Raw genomic sequence first — 22,953 nt, 5'->3', positions numbered from 1 at the left:
TTGTAGCGTACTCACATATGAAATGTTAAAGACCACATTTCATAGCATGCTCACATATGTGGCTTGTATACATCCTGAGCATTAATAATGTGGCAGGTGAGGAATGGGAATGTGTACATGTGCATTAGGTGTAGACAGTGGTGACATGATTATTTCAATTTTGGAATTCAGTAACAGCAAAGATTAGAAATGGGTGAGTGCTGACATACCAATAGCATGGTAGAGGGCGAGAGAATATGAAAGATGTGTCTGTGGATTTGACTATCAGCAGTATGCCAGAGGAAGATGTTTTGCCTGATGTCTGTGATTGTGCAAATGAATGTTGAGTGAAAGCAGGATTTGTAGAGAGAGAGAGAGAGAGAAGTAGAGCTGCTGAGAAAGGCAGGCATTAAGGGAAAGCATTAAGGGAAAGGCAGGCAAAGGAAGGCATTAAGACTTAGTTCAAGAGGGTGAATGAAGAAATTAGGAGGCTGAATATCTTGGCTAGTGCAAAGAGAATAACAGTAGGTGAGAGAAGAGTGTGAGAGAGCAAGGGAGAGAAGAAAGTAAGAGAATGGGTGAGACAGGGAAAGAGAGAAACTGGAGCAAGTAGAGAGAAAGGAAACAGAGATTGGAACCAGAAAGCGTTTAGGAATGCAAATGCAACTGAGAAAAATGAATGAAGCCGTTTGGAGAGTCATGTATGGAGATTTGATGATTTGAGAGAGAGGTGAAAATTTAGAGGAGATGATAGTGATGATTGGCACAAATGACTTGAGGTGCAGCATAAATCATGTAGCAAGAGATGTGAGATTGATTTGGGATTGTGCAGCAGAAGCATGTCAGGAAAGAACAGTGAGTGTGTTGCCTCGGTATGATAATGCACAGTGATAATGAATGAGAATAAGAATGTGTAGAGAGAGGTTTGGAATGTATGGATGCCTGGAGTTCATTTGAAGATAAAATGGAGGAAGCTGAATGCAAGAGATGGATTACATTTGAATACAGAAGAGCACAGGCATTTGCCTGCAAGTGTGTGTGTGTTAGGCAGGGGGACCAAAATTTCAAGGGTTAATAGGGATTGCCTTCTGTGGGAATAGTTGCTTGAGAAATGAGAGGGTGTATATTATATTCTAGGGCCAGGCAGAGTACGTGGGAAGTAATGATAGAATACTCGCAGTGCACTGGATTTTCTATATATAAATGCCAGGAGCATTAGGAATAAAGAGAATGAGTTTGTGGCATTGACTGACTCTGTCTCTCCAAACGATTGTTGATTGTTGGTGTAGATCTGATTGTAGTTGTTTGGTGAATTGAGTGGTGGAGGCAGAGAGTTGTAGAGTAAGTGCCCTCTCTCGATGAGTCATTGGACTCCCTGGAGGTGTCATATAATAATAATAATACAAAGTAGAGTATGAGCAGAAATTGGCAAATCAGGCATAGGAAACCCCTAGAGAGTTTTTTTAGATATGTGGCAAGTAGAAGGAAGAATGATCGTGGTAAGATGATGTTAATCAATGAAAGTGGTAGGATGGGTAACTGCTGCAGAATATATTGTTCAGGTATTCAGTGATCAATTTATAAGGGTGTTTCATCCTAATCAGAGTGGAATAATGAAGATCTTAAGTGTAGAGGACATAGGAGAGGATGGCTTAAGTGTGAGTCAGCAGGAGGTATTTGAGGAAATAAATAACCTTGATGTCAATAAGATGATAGGATTTAATGACACATCTTCATGCATCTTAAAGGAATGTTTCAGGGAATTGGCAGGTATGTTTAATAAAAGTCTTGCAACAGCACAGGTTCCAATGGAGTGGAAGGAAGGTAAAATTGTCCCACTGCATAAAGATGGTGATAAGGCTGTAGCTTCAGATTATAGGCCGGTCTGTATATTTGGAGAGATTGGTGAGAGGTAGGATACAGAAATGGGTTGATAATAGCAGTATTCTCTGTGGTTGTCAGCATGGGTTTGTTAAGGGAAGATCATGTTTCACTAACTTATGTACTATAACAAGGTGACAAATACCTTGGACAGGGGGATACAGATACAGTGGTGTGCTTGAATTTTGCAAAAGGCTTTTGATAGAATGCCACACAACAAGCTCTTAAATAAGCTGAACCAGATGGGATTGGATAACAGACTTTTAAGTTGGATCAGTGACTGGCTGTCGGATAGGTATCAGAAAGTTGTATATGAGGGTACGGTATCCTGAAAGAGGAAGGTCACTAGTGGTGTACCGCATGAGTCAGTTTTGGGTCCATTGATGTTCAATTTGTATGTTAATGATATTGGGATGGGCTTAAGTAGAATATGCAGCTGTTTGCAGAAAATGCAAAATTGGGGAGAGCAATGCAGAGTTAAGTGGATGTTATTGCCTTACAGGAGGACTTGAACAGATTGCATGAATAGGCAGGTAAGTGGAACTGTCATTTCATTGTTGCAAAGTGTAATGTTCTGAGATTTGGTAAGCAACGACAGGATGCAAAGTATACACTTGGTGGGGAAACTTTAAAGGAAGTAGAAGAAAACAGAGATCTAGGAGTGGTGGTGGAGGGGAAGGACCTGAAATTCAGGGGCCACATTGCAGAAGTTTGGAAGACGTCACATCAAATAATGGCAATGATGCAGAGGACTCTTATATGGTGAAACAGATATTGTTATTGTAAGAACAACTTCGACATAGCTGTAATGTTTTTTTGTTTTTGTTTTTTAATAACATTACAGGACACTAAAATAGGACTTTAGATCTTTTGTCCATTACGATTATTTTTTCACTTTGAAATTCAGCAAAATATAAGCAGTTAATAAAACACCTTTTGATAAAATTGTTTGGTGATAAAATTATTTTTAATGGTTAATACCATTAAAAATAAGTAATGGTACCACACAGAGTTCTACTAAGGAAGAAATGGAGAAAATTTTTAGTTCATTACAGAAGGCAGCCAAGGAAGTTAAAAGGCCAGTTAGAAAAATAAGAAAGTGTATCAAAATTTCCTAGGGAAAAAAAACAGCATTTGCTCTGAGAGAATATAGAGAAAAATGTAGAATAGAAAAGCAGTGTCTAAATGTTGCTAAACAGAAGTCATGGTAATACTGGAGTAAGAATATAGAAAGTAAATATCAAGACAGTGTCAAAGCATTCCGGAGGCTATTGAAAGAGTTTACAAATGGAGGGAAGAGAGAGTACTGGAAGAGGAATCAGAGAGAATAAAGGGAATATGAAAACTAAAGATCAAGAGAATTTGAATGCCTGAAAAAACTGCTTTGAAAGACTGTTAAGTTAAAGAAACAGTGACAGAATAGAGATAGGAAATATTCAAGAGGAATGTAATCAGGAGTACAGAAAAAAACACCTGAATCCAGAATCCTGAGTTTGTTCCTGTGGGATCCATCCTGATTTTAGACAAGTCTCTGGCTATTGTTTCAGCCATTCCTAATCTTCTGATGTCTTCTGGACAGCAATTCTTTACATTAATAATGGATCACAGCTACCTGAACTTACTGTCTTCCTCAGTTCTTTCTCTGTTAAGTACACTGGTTTCTCAGGAGGTTCCTTGTTTATATTTCTTTGAGAACCATAAACAGGTGAGGAGAAAGTAGGAATCCTTGCCTAAATCCCTTGCCACCTGAAGTCAATCATTTAATTCAATACCTGTTCTTACCATGGCTTCTTGCTCAGTGTATTAGTTAGCCATCCACTTGATAATGTGTTGAAACACTTGAAATAACCTCCTACAGTTTCTCATGTTGAACTCAGAAGCTTTGGAATGGCCTATGAAATACATTACCATAGGGAGTCTAAATTCTTTATACTTTTCAATGATCTATCTAAGCCAAAGAATCTAATCTCTGGCACCCTTGCCTTTCCTAAAACTTGCTTGTTCCTCAGGCATCTGTGTCTCAACTTTGGCCTTAATTCTGTTTAGAATGATCTTTAACAAAATCTTGCTTGCTGAAGAGATCAAACTAAAGATTAAACACTTTAACATTTTTGCAATCCTTTATATCTCTCCCCTTGTGTAGTGGTAATGAAACTGACTTCTTCCAGTCTCTAGACCATGATCCTGTCTCCCATATTCTTGTAATCAATCTATGAAACACTCTTATTCCTCTATCCCCTGTAGCCTTAATTAACTCTACTGGGATTTCATCTGCACTTGGGACTTTATTGTTGTTAAGCTGTTTGTTTTAAGTGGAAGAGGTTCCAAATAGAAATTTTCCTAGTGAGAGGGCTCCTCCAAATTTTCTTATTCACTCTACAGTTCCTCATAGTACTCTTTGCATCTGTTTTTGATTTCCAGTTCTTTTGTTAGTACTGATCCATTCCTGTTTTTGATGATGTTTGATTTAGGTGTAAACGTGCTTTAGGTCATGAACTAAATGCAACCTCCTTTTATAATTGTGCCTCCTTATCTGGAACTTACTATATTTTTTCGTGTATAAGACGATACTTTTTTTTCTAAAATTTTTAGACCAAAAATTGGCGGTCATCTTATACGTGGGGGATAATCGGTTGAGAGACCTGCAGTTGCTGTGGCAAAACTACCAGTACCTTGTCTCTGTGAATAGGCTTCTGCCAATCACTAGCCTTTGTTAACTCTGTCGATTGATGTCATTAATGGCTGATTCTGAATAAACCAATCAGAACTCTGAAAGCATTAATACATCTGCAACTCGTTGGCAGGGTAAGTTAATGCATTAACAATATTTTGAGCACTAGCCCATAAAAATGTCCGAAAATAAAAAAACAATTGTCATATTCTTCAGAATTCAAGTTAAAAATCATCAATTATGCAAAATAACATGGAAATAAAGCTTCAGGGAGACAGTTTGGACTTCCTCTTAGTATGATTAGGCATTGGAGGAAACAGGAAGAACAACTACTCAAGATGTCAAAAAAGAAGAGGGCCTTAAGAGAAAAACCAGCACAATGGCCAAACTTGGAGCAGAGGCTTAAGACTTGGATTATGGAGTAGTGCCAGAGTGGAATGTGTGTGTGTCAACCAAGCTTATTCAATATGAGGCAAAAAGATTTGCAAGAGAAATGAACATTGTTAATTTCACAGGAAAGACAAAATGGTGCTTCACCTTCATGAGGAGAGAAGGGTTTGCCATGAGAACACGAACCAAGTTAGCCCAGCAAATGCATCCCAGCAAATGCATCATATTAAAATTATGCAAATGCATAATTTTAATATGCACTTCGCATCCATGATAAACTTGACGTCTATAGATGTCTTGGCCGGTAGCGTGGTTAATGTATCTTAAAAATATTACCTAATTATTAAATATACTTTGAATCTTAATTTTGGGTTTGAAAAAGTAGGGTTCGTCTTATACACAGAAAAATACAGTAATCTGTTCCAGATGAGGAGGCACAATTAAAATGGAATTATAATTATCAAGGAAGCATTAAATAATATCAGGAACAACTACAGTAAACCTTTAACTTCAATTAGTCAACTTCCATATGCTCTCTGGATGAAAAAATTAGTCTTTTTTTTTTTTTTTTTTTTTTTTTTTTTTTTTTTTTTTTTTTTTTGAGGGGGATGGTTGGAGCAAGAGGAACTGTGAATTTCTGAGACTTTTAAAACTGACACACACAAATTTGATAAAGTTTATTTTTTCAGGCTGTTCATACAACTGACAGAGTGGACACCATATTCACTATGCTCAGACACAGAAAAACTTCAAAAAAGTAGTTTGAAGTAAAAAAAAAATTGTCAAAATAGCTATCAGTTGTCTTTTGCTTCAAATTTTTGAACTCTTCTTGTCCATAAACTACTCATTAGATTCAAGTAAGTCTAATTTTTATTTAAAAAAATCTGATGTATTCATCATATGTTTGTAAAAGTGGGTCATTGCTGTTTAATATTGTCAAAATCCTTTGGCAATAACATTTTATCTTCCATAGTCAAATTGTTTACTTTTTGCTCTGAAGCAGTAGTCATTTTTTCATCAAATACTTAAATTTCAGTGACAGCTGATTGTGAATGCACCTCTTCACTCCATAGTCTTGAATGTACTTCTTATTCACCCATAGTCTATGCAGACTGTTGGAGCACTATAAGGGTGACAGTCCTGATACAGTCTCTCGCCCAGTGTTTCTCTTTTGGGATCTTCTTATCAAGGTGGAGAACACAGAATTAGTCTAAAATGAAGAACTAGTCCATTTTCTAATATTATCTATCCAGGTGATTCTAGGTCACCTGCAGTAAATTATAATATTCCTTGAAAGTCATGCCTATTTAAAGAACTATAATTCTCTGAGAATACAATAAGGAACTGTGTAAATGCAATATTGCAATAGAGCAGAAAACTAATTCTCATGATGCAACAGTTGCAGTAAGCCTCCATAGCTCAGTTGGTTTTGACAGAGCCCTTTATTTGGAAAGACCTCAGCTCAAATCCTGTCTGTGATGCAAAGAACCTTCATTGGGGACTTTTCAATCAGAGGTTGAGTTAGCTAGTCTCATATGGAGGGTTTTTCATCCCTAAAAACAGGCAAACTGGCCCTGTGAAAAGACATATCTACAGACATAGAATACTATCTCATCCCATCTTAATTATGCAACACTCGGTTACACTAATAGCCCTCCAGTGTTTAATTATGATAGGTCAGAGATACAGACACTCTGCTATACTGTGATTGCTGATCTCCAAACTGGAGAAGAAATACAGTTGCAGTGGCATTTTTGCAAAAAAAAAGTACTCTACTGAATATAATGATATCCCATTCTCATTTCACAACAGTGAAGAATGAATATTATTATTATTAATATTATTATTAACATCTGACCTCCATGGAGTCGGTGACTCATCATGGGGGGAGGTACACAGTATTGCACACAATGCTCATCCAACAGCACCTTGAACTAATTCAATGTGTCTACATTCACAGCACACTCAGGCAATGCATTCCACTCAACAACCATTCTCCATGCAAAAAACATGCTCCACCCTCCTCTGTTCACACCCTTCTTATACAGTTTCCAGCGATGGCTTCTTGTTCTACCCACCCCCCTCCCATTCTATGAAAAATCTCTTCCATGTCAACCTGATAACAATCCCTGACTGGCTTATATGTTTCAATCATATAACCCCCCCCCCCCTCCTATTCACGAGCCTCTGCGACTTGCATTCTTTCAAAATGTCCTCTTACTTCCAAAGACCACTGACTACCTTTGTGATCTTCTCTGGACTCTTTCCTACATATCCTCATCACCATGAAAATGCAGCACTGAAATTGTTGCACAACAATCCATATGAGGCCTGATCAAGGCCTTATACAAAGGCATCATCTGTTTCACTATGTCAGAGTCCTCTGCATCATTGCCATTATCTGATGTGACTGTAAACGTAAGGTCTGTTGCACCTTTGTAATATTATGCTATTATTTACTTTATGTTCTCTTTACTCTATTATTTCGCTTTTACTCTTTACCTTAAATTACTACAGGTTATCTAATTTCTAATACCTTGGGAACCTTGGAAAATTTATTTAATGTTACGACTGCACCACCAAGATTCCCCTTTATAGGTATAAAATATAATTAAGATTACCTGCAGAATCTCTCTAGATCTATCTCAAGCTTTATTGACAGTCGTGGCTACACTTATTTACCTTCGCTCACAGGTTTGTATTTATTTAGAAACAGTGCATTAGATTAAGGATCAGTGATTACACATTTTTAACATAACAAACATAAACTACGATGCAATTATACAGTATCTTAAATGAATAGGCTCTCTAAAAATCTAAAGCTAAGAATTATAATATCTCAATAATTGTACATACATTAAAACATGCAGCAATACTATCATACAAAAATCTATGTTCTCATCCCAATACTAATTTTGTTCATGCAATATATACTTCAATTAACAAGTTTCTCATATCTAAATTATACAAATTAATCTTCAGCTTCTTAGTCTGGAACAAACAATCACAGTTAAACTTTATAAGTGACCTGTTGACTATCAGTCTATCTTCTGTAATGTTAAACAAACACATAAAATTTTACTCACGGTTCTTCTCTGACACATATACCTTAACTGGCTCTCTTATCTCTTTACTGGTTCCACTGACTGGTTCCATGAATGTTGAGGCCCAGGACGGGCCTCAACATTTGTGTGCTTCTTTCCTTTAACTGCTTCACATCGTGGAGGACTCCTGGGGCTCGAGGCATATTACACTGGCACTTTCTAGGTCAGCTGACGGCTTTCGACATCTGATGCACATGGTAGACTATCTTACTGGCAAGGCATGCTAGTCCAACTTCGCTTTCCGTTCGATGCCTCACGGCACCCACTGCTTCTCTTTGGACTTCTAACAGACCATCGTACACGATGCTGGATCGAGACACTGCGAGAGGAGACTCCTCCCCGATGATTTCTTATACTTCTCCTGTGGTCCCTGGATTAAGGGTTGAGAACCCCTAATATTCCCACCCAAAAGAGGATGTGACCTTCAAAGTTGTCGATTACTTCTGTTTCTAACAGAACACACAAAAACAATCATATTTATCAAACATGGGACATCCTTAGATGTTCATCACCTTTTGTTGCACCGTCCTTGAGACTTGCATTTAGTTAAGCTCAAAATCAATTGAAAGCACTTTATATTGTACAAACAAAGTTTCTAAGCTATTTCTTTTAAATTGGAACCACATCAAATGCCGGGCTGCCTTCTAATGCATTGCCCTTGAAATATACAGTTTCAACAACGTTTTCTGTTGCTGAAACTGAATGAAGAACTAAACTTAAGTTCTTCAATCACTGTATTTGTGTAAAACCATTGCATGGTTTTTCAATCACAAAATTATTACAACTACAGTGCCAACATATACCTTATATACAAAATTTGTAACAAAAATTTACAATCACAGTGTTAAATTACAATATTTTTCTTTACACAATATTCGTGACCTCTGTAAAAGTCGATGCAAAGTCAAAAAAAAAATTCCTACTGCATCGAATTTTACATGACGTCTTCACAACTTCTGCAATGTGGCCCCTGAATTTCAGGTCCTTCTCCTCCACCACCACTCCTAGATCTCTGTTTTCTTCTACTTCCTTTAAAATTTCCCCACCAAGTGTATGCTTTGCATCCTGTCGTTGCTTACCAAATCTCAGAACATTACACTTTGCAACAATGAAATGACAGTTCCACTTACCTGCCTATTCATGCAATCTGTTATTTATTTCCTCAAATACCTCCTGCTGACTCACACTTAAGCCATCCTCTCCTATGTCCTCTACACTTAAGTTCTTCATTATTCCACCCTGATTAGGATGAAACACCCTTATAAATTGATCACTGAATACCTCAACAATGTATTCTGCAGCAGTTACCCATCCTACCACTTTCATTGATTAACATCATCTTACCACGATCATTCTTTCTTCTACTTGCCACATATCTAAAAAAACTCTCTAGGGGTTTCCTATGCCTGATTTGCCAATTTCTGCTCTTACTCTACTTTGTATTATTATTATTATATGACGCCTCCAGGGAGTCCAATGACTCATCGAGAGAGGGGACTTACTCTACAACTCTCTGCCTCCACCACTCAATTCACCAACCAACTACAATCAGATCTACACCAATGCCATATGCTGCCCACCACCACCACTAGTATTTTCACAGACAATCACAAACATCCATGACCACGGTGGGATTTGAACCTGCAGCCTTTTGGCTGGAGAGCGGATACACTAACCACTCGGCCAACCTGAGCATCAATTCCTTTTTGTTTTCCTTACTAAGTGAGTCACTCTCCTAGCTTGTTCTTTATACTCTTCATGAAATTGATTATTACCATTATTCATCTTGTACTTTCTCCAAATTACTTTCTCTTCCCAGATTTCATGCTTAAACTCCACCTTCATCCATTTTACGCCTACCTTATTCAGCACTTTGGCCTTCAGAATACATTCACACATTGATGCTGTTATGTATTTCATTGTCAGTTCCCATGCATCATTTATTTCCTTACCGCTCAACTCCTCATTCCATATTTTAGCTCCAAGCTCTCTCCTAAGCTTGCCATAATCACCAGCCTTATAATTCCACATATATCCTTTCCTCACAAAAGTGTGCATGACTAGCTACAACACAGGTGATCACTTCATGATTACTTTCACCAACTGGAGGAAAGTGTGAAACCACTCTCACAATTACATCCTCTGATGAAGTGATCAGATCTAGAACTCTCAATCCTTACATGCCTTCCTTTATGTGCTACCTGAGATAGTTATCTCTCAAGAACTCGAGAAATTCATCTTCCTTATTCCCGAATGTCATCTCTTCATTCCAATCTATGCCACTATAATTAAAATCACTCATAATAATTATCCTTCCTTTCTTCACTAATCCAAGTTGAAGAAATATACATTTCTTAATCACTACCCTCCACATTCGCAGGCCTATAGCAACATCCAACTAAATACGTCTTCCTCTCAACCTCCATGTTATACCATACTGCCTCATAACCATTGCCATTATTGCCCTTTTTTATCTCTACCTTATGTGGATTAATTCCCCTGCTATCATCAGCAGCACTTCCCCTCTCCCTTCGCGAAAAAACTATCCATCATCATCATCGTCGTCAAATTCCTGACATGTACCCTCAAGGGGTGTACAGGATATGATATGTACTACATGTAAATTTTACATCATTACTAACTTCCTATCTACAATTTTCCTCCAAATCAGTCTGTTACTTGTCAAGACTCTAACATTATCAGATCTTATATTTCTATCGTCTAAGGCACTCTGTACCATATCAATCCACCTATATCTTGGCCTTCCTCTGGGTCATTTTCCTGCCAACCTGGCAGAGAACATTTGTTTTGCTAATCTTTCCTTGCCCATTCCATTCAAGTGACCATACCACAGAGACTAGCTCTGCTAATGCATTCCTGGATGCTGACAATGCTAAGTTCTTTCCTAATATCCTCGTTTTTAATATGATATTACCATTGATGCCATCTGTTCACGCCTCTAATCTTTCTCAGGACTCTAATATCTGCGGTCTCTAGTCTTTGGTCAAGTGTTTTGCTTCTGACCCAGCTCTCAGATCCATAAATTAAAACTGGTTTGAACACTGTCTTGTATACAGCTAATTTAGTGTTCCGACTAATTTCTCTCTTATTCCATATGAATTTATTCAATTGACTTCCTACCATACCAGCTTTGTTGATTCTGTTGTCTATTTCCATATTTAATTTACCATCTTCACTAAAAATGGTGCCTAAGTAGCTGAAATGTTTTACTTGTTCCACAGGTTCCCCATTCAAAACAAAGATGACATTTTCAATGATTCTACCTATTTTCATTGTCTTTGTCTTTTTATTGCTGACCTTCATACCATATTTATTACAACAGTTATTCAATTTAGTCAGGGAATCTTGCAAACTTGTAGCAGATTTATTTAGAAGTATAACATCGTCCGCATAAAGCGAAGAGCTGATATTAACATCTCTAATTCTGATATCATGTTGAATACCACTTTCCTTCATAATGTGATCCATATAGATAATGAATAACAGAGGGGATAATGTACATCCTTGTCTCACACCAGATTTAACATTAAACCATCTTCCTTCAATTCTAACTGCTGACTTACAACTCAAATAAAGACTAGTATTGCTTGATATAATGCTCCATTGACACCACATAACTGTAGTGTATTGAATAGCTTCTCTCTTGGCACCTTGTCGTATGCCTTTTCCAGATCAACAAAACTTAAATACAGATCTTTGTTATATTCCCATAATTATTCCACTATTTGTCGTAACGTGAAGATCTGATCCTTACAGCCTCTATAATTGGATTGAATCCAGCTTGTTCTTCACCAAGCTTTTCTTCCACAATTCTTCTCAACCGTTTCTCAAGTATACTGACAAAAATCTTGCCCAGAACATTTAGTAGGGAAATACCTCTGTAATTCTCACATTTGGTTTTATTTCCCTTTTTATATATGGGTACTATTAGAGCTCTACTCCAATCATCAGAAATTCGTCCCTCTGTTCAGGCTTTCTGAACTCTGCAGTGCAGCCACTGTAAGACTTTTATACAACCATACTTCAGCATTTCTGGTCGATTATCATCTACTCCTGCCTTTCTACATTTCAAGCCTTTGATGGCTTTTTCTACTTCAAGTATGGATATGTATTACTGATTGTATGTCTTTTGAGTGTTTTTTACTACTGTGTTATCACTGCTTGTTTCATTTAGCAATTGTTTGAAGTAATTACTCATTACTTCAGTGATATCTTTTTCTCCCATTTTCCTGTTACCTTTATCATCTCTAACTCCTTTTACAGCACTCTTTCCTACATTTCTAAGCTTCTTCAATAGCCTCCAGAATATCTTATCACCTTCTTGCTTGCCAAAGTCCTCCCATAACTTTTGTTAAGCTAGTTCTCTGTATTCTCTAAGAGCACAAGCTAACTTATTTGCCAGGAACTTTTGATATGCTTTCTTCTTTTCCTTCACTACCTCTTTAACTTCCTGTGTCCACCATGGAGTTCTGATTTTTCTATCCTTGCAGACAACCTCACCACATGCCTCTCTGGCTGAATCAATCAAGGTTTTCTTCAAGGCTTGCCACTGAATCTCTAAAGTTTGGTTCCTGTTCTCAAACTCTTTCATTTTTTTTGCAATAATCTTTGTGTATTTTAGTCTACAGTTCACATCTGAGAGCTGCTCAACTTTTATTCACTTTAAAACTTTCTTACATGTCATTCTTTTCAATATGAAATTCAATTTTATCCTACTCAAGAATAAATGGTGATCTTTTCCAATTTCAAATCCTCTGTACACTGTGGTGTCCTGCACCAGGGAGAAAACATCACTATCAACAATAACACAATCAATGAGACTTTTCTTATTCCTTGCCTCTTCTCTCCATGTGAATTTGTGCACATTTTTATATTGGAACATGGTGTTAGTAATAACCAGTCCATGTCCTGAGCAGAAATTCAACAGGTATTTGCCATTATTATTAGATTTGCTCTTTTCTCCAAATTTTCCCAAAACATTTTTGTATGTCTAACAATTACTCCCTACTCTGCTATTTAGATCCCCAACAAGGACCAACTTTTCCTTTTTCATTGTGTTAGTAGCTTTCTCTAGAGCCTAAGGTAAAAGTGGAGGAAAAAATTCCTCCACTTTTACCTTAGTAGCGCCTTCTGTAGGACCATAGGCACAAATCAGTCTCGTTGTCCAGTTCCTCATTCTGATATTTGCCCACATCACTCTACTTGAGACTGCCTGCCATTCAAGAAGATTAGCCTTGTATTTAGTGTTGAATACTATGGCTACCCCTTCTTTTCCTTGATTGTCATTGCCTGAATATAACATTTTGTATTTATTGCTCAGAAAGATCTCACCAGTTTTTCTTTTTTGTTTCTGTCACTCCTATTATGTCGTCTGGTACTTATCTAATTCCTCAGCCAGCTCCATTTCTTTGCCATTCGGGCTTCTTATGTTGATAGTACTGATCTTTAACTCTGATGATGTTGAGTTTGGGTGTGCTTTCAGATTTTTTCCAGTAGCTGACTTTTCGCTGTTAGCTATGGTTCCCTGGTGAAAACAACCTAGGCCTTGTTTAACCGGCGACACCCCAGCCGGCATGAAATTTTTTCATGTTGTAGCATCAAAACTATCCTTCTTTTCTATTCCCATTATGAATTCATCTTCATTCGGCCATGCTTCACTTATTCCAATGATTTTGGGGTGAATAAACTCAATCGCTGAGACCATTCCCCTTATTTCTGATACTTCTAGCATTTGTAAACAAACACAACAATTCATTTTTTGGTCTATAACCATTCTTATCCAAGCCACATGTCGGTTATGATTTTCCCCATCACACTTGCTCAATCACCTTGTGTGTTGGAGAAATCACCTTGGCTTACCACATATATCTGCTCAGTCTCAACTTCTACATGCACATTGCAATATACTCCATCTTCATATACGCACATTCACTGCCACTTTCAACATCCACTCTCTCTGTCCACCCGAGTTCCCCCCCCCCCCCGTTTCCCTGTACCTCTTGCATTCCTGTTCACATTACTATTATTTCCACTGCCAAGCACTTCTGTCTTTTCAATACCACTCTCCTGATTTTTTACCCTTCATCTCTTTCTCCTGATCTCTTGCATGCATCACACACTGTACTTCCATCCAGCAACACGTTCTCCAATACACTCATTCCAAAGCCATTTAAATACAACTCTATCATACCTATATAATTTCATTCTTCCTTTACATCATGCTATACATCCACAAACTGCACTCCCTTCTCCTCACACAGTTCTGCTAGCATACCATTTATGATTTTGGCTCTCTGTCGCAACTCATCATTGTCATACCTCAGCAACACACTGACAACTTTCCTTACCACACTGTTATCTTTCACTCTTCTGAATATATATTATGATAGAGAGGGAACCTTTATCTCTAATACTTTGATACATCAAGCATGTAAAATTAAATATAAAATATAGTATATGATTATATTACAGCTTAATTTAATCTTCTTAGTAATTCTGTTTGTCTGACTTCTGGGAAAGATATGTATTTTGATATGCCAAATACTCTGCTACATCAAGCATGTAAAATACTGAATAGAAATATGGTATCTGATTATGTCACATATTATTTTAACCTTTTTAGGAACTCTATTTGTATGACTCTTCTGGAAAAGATATGTATTTTGATATGCTACAAAAAGTGGTACGTACATTTATATTATCTACTAATATGTGCATGTGTGAGCATGTATGCCTATACATATATGCAAGTTGTTGATTCTGCCTTTTGATTAAAAAAATTAGCTCTCATAAAAATATGTTTTTTTAATTTATTTTAATTATTTCCTATGCATAATGAACTTGTTATTGGGTCACAGTTTTAATTTCTCACTTTTCATAGTTATCTTGTGGCCAAAACTGTTATCATTCACCAATTTTTATTTGACTGAGTGAATATTAACGATATGAGAGATAGTTTTCACATGTACAAATGACTCCAAAGGTTACAAGTATGAATGGAATGGACTGAATAAGGATATAAATGTGTTCTTTTCCTTTAGTGTCACACAGTGATCAGCATTCATTTTAGACAGATTATGGATTCTACAACCATGTTAGAAATAATAATTTTAATTTTCCAATGTTTCGACCTTCATATTAAGGTCATCATCTGGAGTATACACGCATATATATGTGTGAAATGTTTATACACATTTCACACAATATGCTAAAAAGACAATGATTTGATCAATGGTTCTGCTGGCCTGACATCTAGTGAAAAATTAGATTAAATTGAATTAATCTAAGACTTCATAGAGTCAAAGGGAGGTCCTTTTATCACACAACAGCTCATCAGCCTTGAACACATTCAAACTCATTGCATACAACACACTCTCAGGCAAGGCATTCCAATCATTTACAACTCTGCACAAAAAAAACCTGCCTCTCACTCCCCTACTCACACCCCTCTTTATACAGTTTCCAGGGATGACCTATGGTTCTCCCCCAATCTCCCACTATTTTCTGTAGAACTTCTCCAGCATCGATCCTATAACAACTCCTTACCAACTTGTAGGTCTCTATCATATCTCCCCTCTTCCTCCTGTCCACCACACTCTGCAGATTACATCTTCTCAATCTTTCCTCATATTTGACATTCCAGAGGTCAGAAACTACCTTAGTCATTCGCCTTTGGAACCTTTCCAACATCTCTTCATCCTTCTGAAAACCAGGTGACCAAATCTGGGCACAATAGTCCATGTGTGGGCAAATCAAAGCCTTATACAACGGAACAAGAATCTCCCTACTTCTACATGTCAGTGTTCTCCACATCATTCTTCCCAGAAGCCTTTGTGTTGTCTTCACAATTTTGGCTATGTGTCCCCTAAATTTCAGATCCTTATCCACTATCACCCCCAGATCTCTTATTTCTTCCACCTCTAACAACATATCCTCACCAAGCACAAATTCTTTGTTGGTATGCTTGGTTTATGCTTTGTACATCCCATCTTTGTTTTCCAAATTTTAAAACCTTACATTTTGCAACATTGAACTCACATCCCCATTTGCTTGCCCAATCACTCAATTTATTCAAGTCTTCTTGTAAGGCCACAACATCTTCACTACACTTCATGGTTCGTCCCAACTTTACATCATCTGCAAACAACTGAATATCCCCATCCAAATCTTCACCAATATCATTAATATACAAGTTAAAAGTAATGGCCCTAAAACAGACCCCTGAGGCACTCCACTAGTGACTTTCCTTATCCTGGATATCGCTCCCCCATACACAACTTGTTGATATGTATCAGATAGCCACTCTCCAATCCAATGCACTAATCTAATATCTGACTCCATTCACTCCAGTTTGACTATCAACTTGTCATGCGGTAATCTATCAAAAGCCTTTGCAAAATCTAAGTATATTACTGTGTATCCTTCTCCTCTGCCCATGGAAACAATCACCTTATTGTAATAAGTAAGTAGATTACTAAAACATGATCTCCCTTTAGCAAATCCATGCTGTCCATCAAAGATAATATCATTGTTGTCAACCCAATTCTGGATCCTATTCTCCAACAACTTAACCACAACATCTGACACACAGATAGGACTATAGTTTGATGCTTCAGTTCGATCACCTTTATGAAGTGGCACAATCTTTCCCTCCTTCCACTCCTTAGGAACTTGACCGAGTGCAAGACTCATATTAAAAAAATATGTCAAACGCAGGTGTCAACTCCCTGGCACATTCCTTCAGAATACATGGTGATATATTATCAAGTCCCACAGCCTTATTAACATCTAGTTTACTCAACTCCCCATACACCTCTTGCTCACTTACAGTCAGTCTCTCCTCCCCATCATCAACTGCTCTCAATCTCTCCATGAGGTCACATTCACAAGATTGAAAGACCTTTATGAACTACTTATTAAGTATCTCCACCACACATTCCGCAACAGCTGTCTTTATACTATTTTCTGCTGTCAATGTCATCCTTCCATAATCATTCTTTCTTTTGCTGGCTACATATCGAAAGAACTCCTCAGGATTCTTTTTGGCTTCATTAGCTAACTGCTGTTCATACCTCTCTTTAGCTACCCTCACTGACCAAGTTACCCTCCTTGCCTGGTCTCTGTAGACCTCATGGAATTGGTTATTTCCACTTCTCTTATGCTGCCTCCACAATGCCCTTTTTCTCTGTATCGCATGTTTAATCTCTTTATTCATCCATCTCACCCTTGGAATTCATTTAGACATTGCATCTACCAGATAGTTTTTGAAAATCCCCAAAGCTGCATTGATCTCTTTTCCAGCGAACTCCTCATTCCATGCTACACCCGCAAGCTGTCTCCTGAGCTCTTCATAATCACCCCCCCCCCTTGTAGTTCCATATATACCCTTTTCTCACAAAGGTCCTCGCACTGCTGGCAACCACCCAGGTAATCACCTCAAGGTCACTCTCACCAATTGGCGGATGATTTGACACCTCATTTATAATTACATCCTCTGATGAGATGACCAAATCCAAGACCCTCAGTCCTCGCGTGCCCTCTATTACATACTGTCTGAGGTAGTTATCCCTCAAAAAACTTAAGAAACTCATTTTCTTTACTTCTAGTTGCTATCTCATTATTCCGTCTATATTGCCATAATTAAAATCACCCATAATGATCACCCTTTTCTTATTTCCTTGGCTAATTTGATTATACATTTCATTATCACCACCATTCACATTACCATTTATAACAACATCCAACCAAGTATTTGAATCCATTCACCTCTATCTCAACACCATACTGCCTCAAAACCACTGGCACTATTTCCCTCTTGCATCTCTACTTTGTATGAACATAACTCTTTCTCTATCATCAATAGCACTCCCCTCCCTTTTTACCCCTTCTATCCTCACGAAACACATCATACCCTTCCATCTCTATTCCTGTCAGGATGTCGTCCTCTTCCAACCATGTCTCACTTATTCCGACAATCTTTGGGTGAACAGACACAATTAGTGCAACCATTTCATCTGCCTTGTTTCTTATACTTCTAGCATTTGTATACAAACACAACAGCTCATTTCTGGATCTACAGCTAGTTCCACTGATACAACTCACTCGATGTGATCCCTCCATGCTTGACTGGGGCCATTTCTCTTTTTGCTTATTCATTTTAAAACCCCTTTCAATTTCAACTGTTTCCTCTTGATCCCAGGGCATCCCATTCCTTTCCTGTCTACACATGCTCTCACTTCCTCTCAGAGCATCCACAATTCTCACACTGTGTACCCCTGTCCACCCGGAGCCTCCACATTTCCCTGCTCTTCTTGTACACCCATTCTCTCATTTTCTATACTCATTCCTCATTCATAACCACCTCTTCAATCTCTCCTGTCTTATTCTCCTGCCCTTCCACATCACTTCCCACTTGATCTGATTCATTCTCTCTCACTCTGCTCACTTCTCTACCTTCTAGCAGCAGTCTCTCCAAGTGACTCATACCATAACCACTCAAATACAGTCCATCGCTCCCATACAGTTAACTTCGTCCTTCAAACTCATTCCACACATTAACAAACTGTACTCCTGTCTCCTCACACATTTCAGCTAGCATATCATTGATAATCCTTGCTCTCTGCATCATTTCACCACAGTCATACCTAGGCAACACGCTGACTACCCTTCCTGTCATACTATTCTCTTTTATCGTTCTAAGCAGCCTCCTCATATATCCATTCTGATGTGCTCTTTGTCCTCTGTCAAATCATTCTTACCTATTAAAACCATCAACATCTTTGCTCACTCCCTCTTCAATGAAATAAAATAAAATAATAAAATATATATATAAAATAATAAAAAATAAATGAAATAGAATAATTACATCAAACCTATATTCTATTTAAGACAGCATCAGGGAAAAATTTTTTCATATCGATAGTTTTATTACAGCAAAAATGATGTCATAAATTAACATGAGAATTATTATATTAGATTTAAGCTGGATTATTATAGTCCTATTTATAATTAACTTTTAGGGAGTAAGGTTATGTAGGTAGAATACGTGCCTTCCATATTCTTGGGATTTTTAGACCATCATTATTGTTACCATTATTCATCATCAAATTCCTGCCATGTACCATCAAGGGGTGTACAGGATATGATAGTACTACATGAAAAATTTACATCATTACTAACTTCCTATTTACAATTTTCTTCCAGATCAGTCTGTTACTTGTCAACACTCTAATATTATCAGATCTTATATTTCTGTCATCTAAGGCACTTTGTACCATATCAATCCACCTATATCTTGGTCTTCTTCTGGGTCGTTTTCCTGCCAACCTGGCAGAGAACACTTGTTTTGCCAATCTATCCTCGCCCATTCTGTTTAAATGACCATACCACCTGAGATTAGCTCTGCTAACGCATTCCTGGATGCTGACAATGTCAAGTTCTTTCCTAATATCCTCATTTTTAATAGGATATTGATATTGATGCCATCTGTTCATGACTCTAATCTTTCTCAGAATTCTCATATCTGTGGTCCCTAGTCTTTGGTCAAGTGTTTTACTTCTGACCCAGCTCTCAGATCCATAAGTTAAAACTGGTTTGAACACTGTCTTGTATACAGCTAATTTAGTGTTCCGACTAATTTCTCTCTTATTCCATATGAATTTATTCAATTGACTTCCTACTATACCAGCTTTATTGATTCTGTTTTCTATTTCCATATTTAATTTACCATCTTCACTAAAAATCGTGACTAAGTAGGTGAAATGTTTTACTTGTTCCACAGGCTCTCCATTCACTATGCAGTTGATATTTTCAACGATTCTGTCTATTTTCATTGTCTTTCTTTTTATTGCTGACTTTCATACCATATCTATTACAACAGTTATTCAATTTAGTTAAGAAATCTTGCAGACTCATAGCGGAATTATTGATAAGTATAACATCGTCTGCATAAAGCAAAGAGCTGACATTAACATCTCCAATTTTGATATCATGTTTAATACCACTTTCCTTCATAATGTGATCCATATAGATAATGAATAACAGAGGGGATGATGTACATCCTTGTCTCACACTAGAAATAACAATAAACCATCTTCCTGTACTTCCTTCAATTCTAACTGCTGACTTGCAACTCAAATAAAGACTAAGTATTGCTTGATATAATGCCCCATTGACACCATATAACTGTAGCGTATTGAATAGCTTCTCTCTTGGAACCTTGTCATATGCCTTTTCCAGATCTACAAAACTCAAATAGAGATCTTTGTTATATTCCCATGATTTCTCCACTATTTGTCATAAAATGAGGATCTGATTCTGACAGCCTCTATTTGGCCTGAATCCAGCTTGTTCTTCACCAAGCTTTTCTTCTACAATTCTTCTCAACTGTTTTTCAAGTATACTTGCATATATCTTACCAGGAACACTCAGTAGGGAAATACCTCTGTAATTCTCACATTCGGTTTTATTTCACTTTTTATATATGGGTACTGTGAGAGCTCTACTCCAATAATTGGGAATTCGTCCCTCTGTCCAGGCCTTCTGAACTATTCAGTGCAACCACTGCAAGATTTTTATACCACCATACTTCAGCATTTCTGGTCGAATATCATCTACTCCTGTTCCCTTTCCACATTTTAAGCCTTTGATTGCTTTTTCTACTTCAAGTATGGATATGTATTCCTGAATGTATGCCTGTTGAGTGTTTTTTACCAGTGTGCTATCACTACTTATTTCATTTAGCAATTTCTTCAAGTAATTAATCCCTACTTCAAGGATGTCTTTTTCTCCCGTTTTCATATCACCTTTATCATCTCTAACTCCTTTTAAAGCACTCATTCCTTCATTCCTAAGCTTCATCAACAACCTCCACAATATTTTGCCACTTCTTGATATTTATTTTCTAAATTCTTGCCAAAGTCCTCCCATGACTTTTGTTTAGCTAGTTTTACACAGTGTTTAGCTTTCTTACATTTGCCTCTGTATTCTCTAAGTGCACAAGCTGACTTATTTGCCAGTAACGTTTGATATGCTTTCTTCTTTTCCTTCACTGCCTCTTTAACTTCCTGTGTCCAGCATGGAGTTCTGATTTTTCTATCCTTGCAGACAACCTCACCACATGCCTCTCTGGCTGAATCAATCAAGGTTTTCTTCAAGGCTTGCCACTGAATCTCTAAAGTTTGGTTCCTGTTATCAAACTCTTTCATTTTTTTTGCAATAATCTTTGTGTATTTTAGTCTACAGTTCGCATCTGAGAGCTGCTCAAATTTTATTCGCTTTATAACTTTCTTACATGTTATTCTTTTCAATATGAAATTCAATTATCCTGCTCAAGACTAAATAGTGATCACTTCCAATTTCAAATCATCTGTACACTCTGGTGTCCTGCACTAGGGAGAAAACATCACTATCAACAATAACACAGTCAATGAGAATTTTCTTATTTCTTGCCTCTTCTCTCCATGTGAATTTGTGCACATTTTTATGTTGGAACATGGTGATAGTAATAACCAGTCCATGTCCTGAGCAGAAATTCAACAGGTATTTGTCATTATTATTAGATTTGCTCTTTTCTCCAAATTTTCCCAAAATATTTTTGTATGTCTGACAGTCATTTCCTACTCTGCTATTTAGATCTCAAACAAGGACCACTTTTCCTTTTTCATTGTGTCAGATGCTTTCTCTAAAGCCTCAAAAAATTCCTTCACTTCTACCTTAGTAGAACCTTCTGTGGGGCCATAGGCACAAATAAGTTTCATTGTCAGTTCCCCATTCTGATATTTGCCCACATCACTCTACTTGAGACTGCCTGCCATTCAAGAAGATTAGCCTTGTATTTAGTGTTGAATACAATGGCTATTCCTTCTTTTCCTTGATTGTCATTGCCTGAATATAACATTTTGTATTTATTGCTCAGAAAGATCTCACCAGTTTTTGTCTTTTTTGTTTCAGTCATCCCTATTATGTCAATCTGGTACTTATCTAATTCCTCAGCTAGCTCCATTTCTTTGCCATTCAGGCATCTTATGTTGATAGTACCGATCTTTAATTCTGGTGATGTTGAGTTGGGGTGTTTTTTCAGATTTTTTCCAGTAGCTGACTTTTCACTGTTCACCCTGGTTCCCCTGGTGAAAACAATGGGGGCCTTGTTTAACCGCGCGATGCCCCAGCTGGAATGAAATTTTGTCATGTTGTACCATCATTTTGTAATTTGGTTTAAGCCAATTAGAATTGCAATTTGGTTGGCTAAATCCCAAATTGCCAGCCCATCGTCGTTCATTCATTATCCAGGTAGATATCCAACAGGGTGCACCACGAGAAGGTGAGAATTGGACATTAGGTCAGAAGCCCTGGTCGGTTCTCCGCATTCCTTTAAATGCTATGTGGAGGTCTCTTCTCAATTATACAGCTTTGACCCTTAAGCACCCCATTATTAAGTTACCGTATTCTTTATCATTATTTACTTACCAACTCCTTGATTGTGTATTCTAGTTTCTTGACTAGGTGATAATTGGGTTTGTCTGTACCTTCAAAAGCTACTTAAATCAGTCACTACTTGTCCCAAAGATACATTTAAAAAATTGCTTCCGCACTATGTGTGTTCCCTGAGAATTTGCAGTTTACCAAAGATTTACAAACAGAACTTACCACTCTGGCTTATAGTTGAAGGTATAGACAACCCCAATTATCACCTAGCGAAGAAACTAGTGTTGACATTCAAGAAGTTGTTAGGTCATTCCCCCTCCTATATTAAAAACACAGAACACTTTCTAAACAAAATAAAAAATATCACACTGGAAAAAGATGATTTATTAGTCAGTTTTGATGTGTCTGCCTCTTCACAAATGTCCCAGTCAATGACACAATACTTCTATTATAGAACAAATTGATTCCTGATATCACAGCACT

At 37.4% G+C, this 22,953-nt stretch overlaps 1 protein-coding gene across 2 annotated transcripts in view; it reads left to right on the top strand.

Annotated features, from left to right (window-relative positions):
• Window positions 1–22,953, top strand: part of LOC150109005 (intraflagellar transport protein 27 homolog) — a 92,651-nt gene that overhangs the window by 30,742 nt on the left and 38,956 nt on the right. Inside the window, exon 4 of one of the 2 annotated variants that reach the window (XM_090404943.1) lies at window positions 14,669–14,728. The exons of the other annotated variant lie outside the window; for it this stretch is intronic. Within the exon in view, the coding sequence (XP_090261069.1) occupies window positions 14,669–14,728 (60 nt within the window). The remainder of the gene's footprint in view (window positions 1–14,668; window positions 14,729–22,953) is intronic. 2 annotated transcript variants of the gene reach the window in all.

Source organism: Typopeltis vanoorti, chromosome 2 (genome assembly GCF_054136105.1).
Source record: "Typopeltis vanoorti isolate ZY-2024b chromosome 2, IOZ_Tvanoo_1.0, whole genome shotgun sequence".
In the NCBI taxonomy this organism is placed as follows: domain Eukaryota; kingdom Metazoa; phylum Arthropoda; class Arachnida; order Uropygi; family Thelyphonidae; genus Typopeltis; species Typopeltis vanoorti.
This window is presented reverse-complemented; position numbering and strand designations above follow the sequence as displayed.